Genomic DNA, 8,523 nt, shown 5'->3' with positions numbered 1-8,523 from the left:
TGTTTTTTGAACATTAAAGCATGTCAACATATTCTGTTACACCAAATACACAAAATAATGATCTTTAAAAAAGCATCATATGACCCCTTTAAGATATTACTTCTAACATTTAAGGCATTAAATGGTCTTGCGACTCCATATCTGTCTGACTTACTGTACTCCTACTCTCCTTCCCGGTCCCTCAGATCATCTGAGCTTGGTCTCTTGTCCATTCCTCGTTTTCAGCTGTCCACTGTAGGTGGTAGGTCATTTAGTGTTAATGCTCCTAAATTATGGAATTCGCTACCCCTTACACTTCGTAATATATCATCTTTGTCTACCTTTGTCTACCTTCAAGACTACCGTATCTTTTTAATATGTATTTTGGATAATGTGGCTATATGTGGCCTTATGTGTTTGTATTGTGTATGTGGGTGTGCAAATGTTTTGTACAGCACTATGAAAAGTGACCTTGAGCTATGGAAAGGCGCTATATAAATAAAACTTCTTCTTCTTCTTATGTACAGTCAAAAAATTACGTACAGCACCTTTAAAGACGCTCAGGACAGTTAACTGGCCACTGCTGCGCGTCGTCATGTAAGCTTTTCATTTGCACGTGTTTTTAAGCCTTGCCAATTTAAACATTCAAGAGATTTTACAGTTTTCAAGCAAAAGATTGTGAAAAAACCTCAACTGAGTACTGAGTTGTCTTTCGCGTCTCCTTGTGCTTGAACAAACAAATACACCGTGCCAATTTAAACCTTCAAGCGCAAAAAGACGCAAAAGAGCTTAATTCAGCACCCGTACATGTGTCCTGTGCCGCGTCTCACAGCCTGTGAACACTGAATTGAGTTTTGCATCTTCTTGTGCTTGAATGGACAAATACATACAAAATTATGTTGAAATACCAGTCTTGGTGAGTATCCTCGAAAAACTGTCGGTTATGTCTTAAGTTCACATAAACAGTTGAGAAAGAAACTACGGCTCTGACTGGCACGAATATCACCTATAAAACACACTCACGTCTGTACTCTGAATGAGGAAGTGCCGGCACTGGCCGCCCCAGTGCACAGACAGCACGTATTCTTGTTTTCCCTGGCTTTCTCGAACCAGGAAGTCGCCATCATTCTTCAGCAGTTCCTGCACCTCCAGACGGGGGATGGCACCGTGATACCAGCTCTGCTGGTTCAAAGGCTTTTCCACCTCGGGCACCGGCGTCAGGGCGGGGGGATCCTGGTGAGATGTATAAAACACACTACTCTACAGGAAGAAGTTGCAGATACAGCAATGAGCAGAAAGCAGGGAGGCGAGAGAGGAAGACTGCCACTAAAAAACACTAACCGTATACTTGGGCTTGAACAAGCTGCTGAGGTGACTCACGATTACATCCATGTTGAGGAGCTTATGGTCTTTATCGCACTCCTGCAAGAGAGAAACAATGAATAATACAATAGCATGACAAATAAAACTGTAAAACCTCTATCTATCATAGTGTAGCATATATCATTTAGTATTTTATTATTTTAGATCCTTATTTTATTTATTTTTTAATGACGATTATAACTTTTTTATTAATTTCTTCTAAAGGCAGTATGTTCTGGGTTTGGGGAGAGACTGAAAATGTAAATAGTATTATCTCTGTAAAATTATATTAAATTATCAGTAGATCAACCAGCAGCATGCGAGGAGTGAGTCCTGGTAGCTCAGAGTCAACAAGGTTGTGTAATTCTCACATTTCAAAATCAATGTAACAGCATGACTGGCTTAGATACTTTTATATTACATCTCTATGACACTGCATTTTACAGCTTTGAAGAAGCCACTTGATTCTTTACAGGGGCCATTTCATGTTTTTCATTTTATTTACAGTCCACTTATTTTACTATAAGTTATCATTAGGGGTTTGTGGTCATGTGTTGATATACAGTATTCATCTGTTCGATGTCACAAAGTTGCTGATTTGTTTATCTGCTTCTCACAGAAGAGGAAGTTCTGAAAGTTACAGTATATTTTCATACACTAACGATGAGCTTTTATTTCAAAATATAACATAAAAATCGATTTCTCATGATTTTATTACTCCATTAACCTGCAAGTAAACATGTTTTAAAAGTCAGATATGTATTTTATATAGTACAGCTGCAGAGACTTTGCTTGTTTTGAAGAATGGAAAATCCCAGGTTTAGTCTAAGCTATTCTTAAACCTTTCCGACAAGTCAAGTACAACTGAAGAACGCAAAGCAGGTGTAGGAAGAACTGAACCTCTCAGGACAGATTTAATGAGATGAGAGTGGACTCACTGAGTTGCTGGACGTGACAGATATCCGATCATCATCCAGGCCTATAGGTGGAGCCTCCTTACTGCCCAGAGACTGAAGCTTATCGGCCAGAAGCCTCCGCTGGGCCTCCAGACGAGCTCGAGCCACCATAGACAGAACTACCTGCTGTCTGCTGTCCTCCACAGCATTACGCTTACTGAACTGATACACCCTAAAACAACAAACGGAGGAGAACAAGCTCACATTAGTGTAAACAGTGGTGAGAATCTGGTGAAATCTGAATGCTCTTACTCATTCAAAACGATTTGATTAGATTCAGATTGATTCTGTTCTTTTTATTGCCACTGTGGAGGCACAAGAAGATTAATTGATATACACCAGAGGTCTCAAACTCACATCAGTTTATGTGGCCACATCAGTAGAGTATCTAGAGTTTGATCATTAATGGGGCAAATGCCCCCCAATAAAATTTGCAAAAATAATTTATACAATTTTTTGGCAAAAAGAGCACCAAAGCAATAGTTATGGTTTAGTTGATTACAATAACAACTCCATATATCTATACCTTGAAATTCTGTTATAAAAAGGTACATTTTATTAATTTTATTTTTAACTAGACTGTGAAAAATGGGATATTACAATTCTCAAATATGTGTAAGTACATGTATATTGTGACTTAAATATTTTTATATAGATCATGTTAGTTGATAACCTATCGCGAATGATGGAGTCAGAGACTGTCAGATTTAAAACATGTAAATTCGTCCACTTCTTCCTAAAGACATAAAAGTGTGTGGCCACTTTTGGCCAGACCTTTTTCTCAACATATATTTGACTATCATTTTATTGATTCTAATTTGTTACATAAATTTGTAACATTTTAAAAACATTCAAGTCAGAATGCTTCCCTTAACCAATCAGAATGAAGCATTGCAAGGAGTCACAAGACCCAAGGCTTTACAGTCGTGGCCAAAAGTATTGGCAGTTAAATAAATTTTGTGTTTTGCAAAATTTGCTGCTTAAGCTGGCGTGGTGTTCATTCACATTGTTTCTAGATTATGTCACTGCCAATATTTGTCGAAACAATGCGAATGAACACCACAACAGCTTAAGTAGCAAATTTTGCAAAACACAACATTTATGTCACTACCAATACTTTTGGCCACGACTGTATGCAGTATTACTTTATATGAAACTTTGATTTCATGTCTCAGCCACACATCAAAATGCACTTTTATTTTCTGTTTCTGCTGTAAAATACACTGCAGTGATGGAAATCTGTTATTAAACATGATGGCGGTATGTTGCAGGGGTTAAAGTAGAGCTATAAACTTGAGCTATCTGGTTGTTCCAGAGGAAGTGAATGGTGACTTTGGATAAAAGCGTCTAAATGATTACTTGCCTAAAAAATATGTAGAAACTTCCTTTTAAAATCTACTTGGCATGTGAATAGCAAATCTGGAGCAGGGGAGTTGAGTCGCGTAAGGAGAGAGCACAGGCTCACCTCTGGCCTGTGTTTGCCGAGCCCTCCTCATTCTGCAGATCCAGCTCCAGCTGGTTGACAGTGGCCTGCTGAGAACCAAGAGTACTAGCAAGACCCAGGAGCTCCTCCTCCACAGTGGTGAGCCTTGGAGAAGAGAAAAAAGAGAAGCCGTGAGAGTGCAAAATGCGTTGTGGTGCAATAGAAGATGCTAAGGGCCAGCAAAACTGAGATACACATTATGTGAGGAAATATGAGTGTGAATCGTATTTGTGTACAAACTTACCCAGTTGCTAAACAACTGTTTACAGTAGGGATGCTCATATTGACCGTTTAACCCTTAACCGAAAGTAAGAATTTTGACTGATTAATACTATCAGTTAAACTGTTTAAAAGGTTTTAAATTATTTTTTCAATGTTTTTATTTATTTATTCATTCATGGGGGCATTGATACGTGCAACCACACGTGCCTACAGACATGTTTTGCTGCGCAAGCACCTCCACTTTCACTTAACTGAAGTAATAAAGGCAACACAATGGCAAAAGTCAAGTGGTTAAGTGGTTATCAGAGAGTGAATCTGTGAGTGAATGTATTCAAATTCTGAATGGGTTATAGCCTAGAAAGCACGCAAAGAGCTGTCATTCATCTCAGTTCTTCGCAATCTCACAAAGTTCTGTTATATTCACTGAAGGTTAATGTTCGGATAACGAGTGGCAGTTTTAACCGAAATGTAGTATGTGTGCATTTACTGTACATTACCGTTTGGGATTAGTAAGATTTTTAAATGTTTTTGAAAGAAATCTCACTGAGGAATGCACACCAAGGCTGCATGTATTTGATCAAAAATACAGTAAAAACAGAAAAAATCTGAAATATTATTATAAGTTAAAAAGACTGTTTTCTATCTTAATATGTTTTAAAATGTAATTTATTCCTGTGACTCCAAAGCTGAATTTTCAGCATCATTCCTCCAGTCTTCAGTGTCACATGATCCTTCAGAAATCATTCTAATATGCTGATCTGCTGCTCAAGAAACATTTCTCATTATCAATGTTGAAAACAGCTGTGCTGACTAATATTTTTGTGGAAACTGTGATAAATACTTTGATGAATAGAAAGTTCAACAGATTATTTATTTGTAATTTTTTTGTTGTTGTAAGAATGTAAAAGTCTTTGTCACTTTTGATCAATTTAATGCATCCTTTCTGAATAAAAGTATTAATTTCTTTAAAAAGACACCACACTTTTAAATGTCAGTGTATAACATTACTTTTGTGTTACCTACATGAACACATGTGAATTACTAAAAAACGTGTTAAGAGTTTTGAAGAAAACATGTTTAACACATTTTGCAGCTTGTTACTTTGATAGTTTTGAAAAAAAAAAAAAAAAACTCTTGTAGAAATCAGCATAATGGGTTGGGATGTTGTTCTTAGAGAATGAATTGTAGTGTGTAAGTAATTGAAAAAACTAATTATCTGGTTCCTAATTAGCTCAAGACGATGCCTTATGGCCAACACACACACAAAAACAACAAAAACAAATAATGAACCAAAAAGCAAACAAGCTATGGAAAAATACTCCTCATTCTCTACTCTCTAAAAAAAACACATGAAAAAAAAAAAAAGAAATGTTCATATGATGGTTTCATAAGCAATAACAAGGCTTCCGAGAGTTATGATTTCACTTCTACATTTCTGACATTTTTGCTTTCACTGGTGCCACTATGCTGTACAGCGGTGTGCAGAAAGAAGAAACTCACCGATGCTGGATTCCTTCTACTGTGAGCTCATTGAGCTGCAGATCTTCAGGCTTCAGACCTTCAGCCTCCTCCAACAAACTGCTGTCAAACTCCACACATGCAGGAACCTCTCCTCTTGACCTGCACATACACATACATACTGTACATGTGCATGCAGAGAGACATGGACTAGACAAAAGCCTGACAATATTGTCAAGGTACTGTAACATAAAAGGGCATCTGCCAAGCCCATGCATAATACCAAACAGAATGTTTATTAGGAAGAAATCCAGGATGGGACTTGTTTTTATCCATCATGATTTGATTGGTTGCTATGATGTTATTAGTTATATTACATTGCGCACATGGCTTGAGTTATGTCCAAGGGGTTAAGATTTGGAGAGTTGTTGGGCTACATTAATATTCAGGAAACACATGTTCATTCTCTGTTGACAGACATTCAAGCACAATTGTGACAATTTCTTTCAAGCAACAAACAAATAATATTTATTCACAAACTATTTATTTATTAATTAATTCATGCATATATAATTATATGCAAATATTTTATTATATTATAGTAGATGTTTGACCAGTGACCATTCATTTTTGGAGGACTCTTAAAAGCTTGAAATTAAATAATTTTTTGTTATTTGTTTCAGCCTTTCTCTTTACAGCTCATGCAACTATAACTAACCAACCAACTAACTATTTCTTTTTTTTTTTCATTCATTCATTCATAATTATATGGAAATATTTTATTATATTATACTCAACGTTTTGCCAGTGACCATTTATTTTTGGAGGACTCCAAAAAATATAAAAAAAAGCACGCAAAGAGCTGTCATTCATCTCAGTTCTTCGCAATCTCACAAAGTTCTGTTATATTCACTGAAGGTTAATGTTCGGATAACGAGTGGCAGTTTTAACCGAAATGTAGTATGTGTGCATTTACTGTACATTACCGTTTGGGATTAGTAAGATTTTTAAATGTTTTTGAAAGAAATCTCACTGAGGAATGCACACCAAGGCTGCATGTATTTGATCAAAAATACAGTAAAAACAGAAAAAATCTGAAATATTATTATAAGTTAAAAAGACTGTTTTCTATCTTAATATGTTTTAAAATGTAATTTATTCCTGTGACTCCAAAGCTGAATTTTCAGCATCATTCCTCCAGTCTTCAGTGTCACATGATCCTTCAGAAATCATTCTAATATGCTGATCTGCTGCTCAAGAAACATTTCTCATTATCAATGTTGAAAACAGCTGTGCTGACTAATATTTTTGTGGAAACTGTGATAAATACTTTGATGAATAGAAAGTTCAACAGATTATTTATTTGTAATTTTTTTGTTGTTGTAAGAATGTAAAAGTCTTTGTCACTTTTGATCAATTTAATGCATCCTTTCTGAATAAAAGTATTAATTTCTTTAAAAAGACACCACACTTTTAAATGTCAGTGTATAACATTACTTTTGTGTTACCTACATGAACACATGTGAATTACTAAAAAACGTGTTAAGAGTTTTGAAGAAAACATGTTTAACACATTTTGCAGCTTGTTACTTTGATAGTTTTGAAAAAAAAAAAAAAAACTCTTGTAGAAATCAGCATAATGGGTTGGGATGTTGTTCTTAGAGAATGAATTGTAGTGTGTAAGTAATTGAAAAAACTAATTATCTGGTTCCTAATTAGCTCAAGACGATGCCTTATGGCCAACACACACACAAAAACAACAAAAACAAATAATGAACCAAAAAGCAAACAAGCTATGGAAAAATACTCCTCATTCTCTACTCTCTAAAAAAAACACATGAAAAAAAAAAAAAGAAATGTTCATATGATGGTTTCATAAGCAATAACAAGGCTTCCGAGAGTTATGATTTCACTTCTACATTTCTGACATTTTTGCTTTCACTGGTGCCACTATGCTGTACAGCGGTGTGCAGAAAGAAGAAACTCACCGATGCTGGATTCCTTCTACTGTGAGCTCATTGAGCTGCAGATCTTCAGGCTTCAGACCTTCAGCCTCCTCCAACAAACTGCTGTCAAACTCCACACATGCAGGACTTGACCTGCATGACCTGCACATACACATACATACTGTACATGTGCATGCAGAGAGACATGGACTAGACAAAATATTGACAATATTGTCAAGGTACTGTAACATAAAAGGGCATCTGCCAAGCCCATGCATAATACCAAACAGAATGTTTATTAGGAAGAAATCCAGGATGGGACTTGTTTTTATCCATCATGATTTGATTGGTTGCTATGATGTTATTAGTTATATTACATTGCGCACATGGCTTGAGTTATGTCCAAGGGGTTAAGATTTGGAGAGTTGTTGGGCTACATTAATATTCAGGAGTTCATTCTTCATTCTCTGTTGACAGACATTCAAGCACAATTGTGACAATTTCTTTCAAGCAACAAACATTTATTCACTATTCACAAACTATTTATTTATTAATTAATTCATGCATATATAATTATATGCAAATATTTTATTACATTATAGTAGATGTTTGACCAGTGACCATTCATTTTTGGAGGACTCTTAAAAGCTTGAAATTAAATAATTTTTTGTTATTTGTTTCAGCCTTTCTCTTTACAGCTCATGCAACTATAACTAACCAACCAACTAACTATTTCTTTTTTTTTTTCATTCATTCATTCATAATTATATGGAAATATTTTATTATATTATACTCAACGTTTTGCCAGTGACCATTTATTTTTGGAGGACTCCAAAAAATATAAAAAATCATCAAAATTATCAAAAAAAATTTTTTAAATGAACTTATTTTTGTTATCTGTCACAGCTTTTCACTTTACAGCTCATGCACCAGCAGGGTAGTTACTAATGAAAGGGCAAGAGATTGTGAGCAAGTTTGACCTCAAATGTTCGACCTCAACACATTTTCATTCTTTAATACGGAGCCCCTAAAGGGACATGGTGGTGGAAAAAAATCAGATTGAGTGAAAAAATTTGGGGTGGGAGGAAAAAATATTTGTCAGATTTTTTGCGTTCTC

General features: G+C 35.5%; 1 protein-coding gene across 1 annotated transcript in view; it reads right to left on the bottom strand.

The window, feature by feature from the left end:
• LOC107662326 (tyrosine-protein kinase Fes/Fps-like) overlaps window positions 1–8,523 on the bottom strand; it is a 25,715-nt gene that overhangs the window by 6,981 nt on the left and 10,211 nt on the right. The window contains exons 8-12 of the mRNA XM_016452312.1: window positions 5,503–5,622; window positions 3,763–3,885; window positions 2,280–2,469; window positions 1,321–1,401; window positions 1,003–1,239 (exon numbers count right to left, since the gene is read on the bottom strand). Of these exons, the coding sequence (XP_016307798.1) occupies window positions 1,003–1,239; window positions 1,321–1,401; window positions 2,280–2,469; window positions 3,763–3,885; window positions 5,503–5,622 (751 nt within the window). The remainder of the gene's footprint in view (window positions 1–1,002; window positions 1,240–1,320; window positions 1,402–2,279; window positions 2,470–3,762; window positions 3,886–5,502; window positions 5,623–8,523) is intronic.

The sequence above is a fragment of the Sinocyclocheilus anshuiensis genome, unplaced genomic scaffold (genome assembly GCF_001515605.1).
Source record: "Sinocyclocheilus anshuiensis isolate Anshui unplaced genomic scaffold, SAMN03320099.WGS_v1.1 scaffold579, whole genome shotgun sequence".
NCBI classification, from domain to species: domain Eukaryota; kingdom Metazoa; phylum Chordata; class Actinopteri; order Cypriniformes; family Cyprinidae; genus Sinocyclocheilus; species Sinocyclocheilus anshuiensis.
Note: the sequence above shows the minus strand (reverse complement) of the source record. Positions and strands in the feature narration are given on the sequence as shown.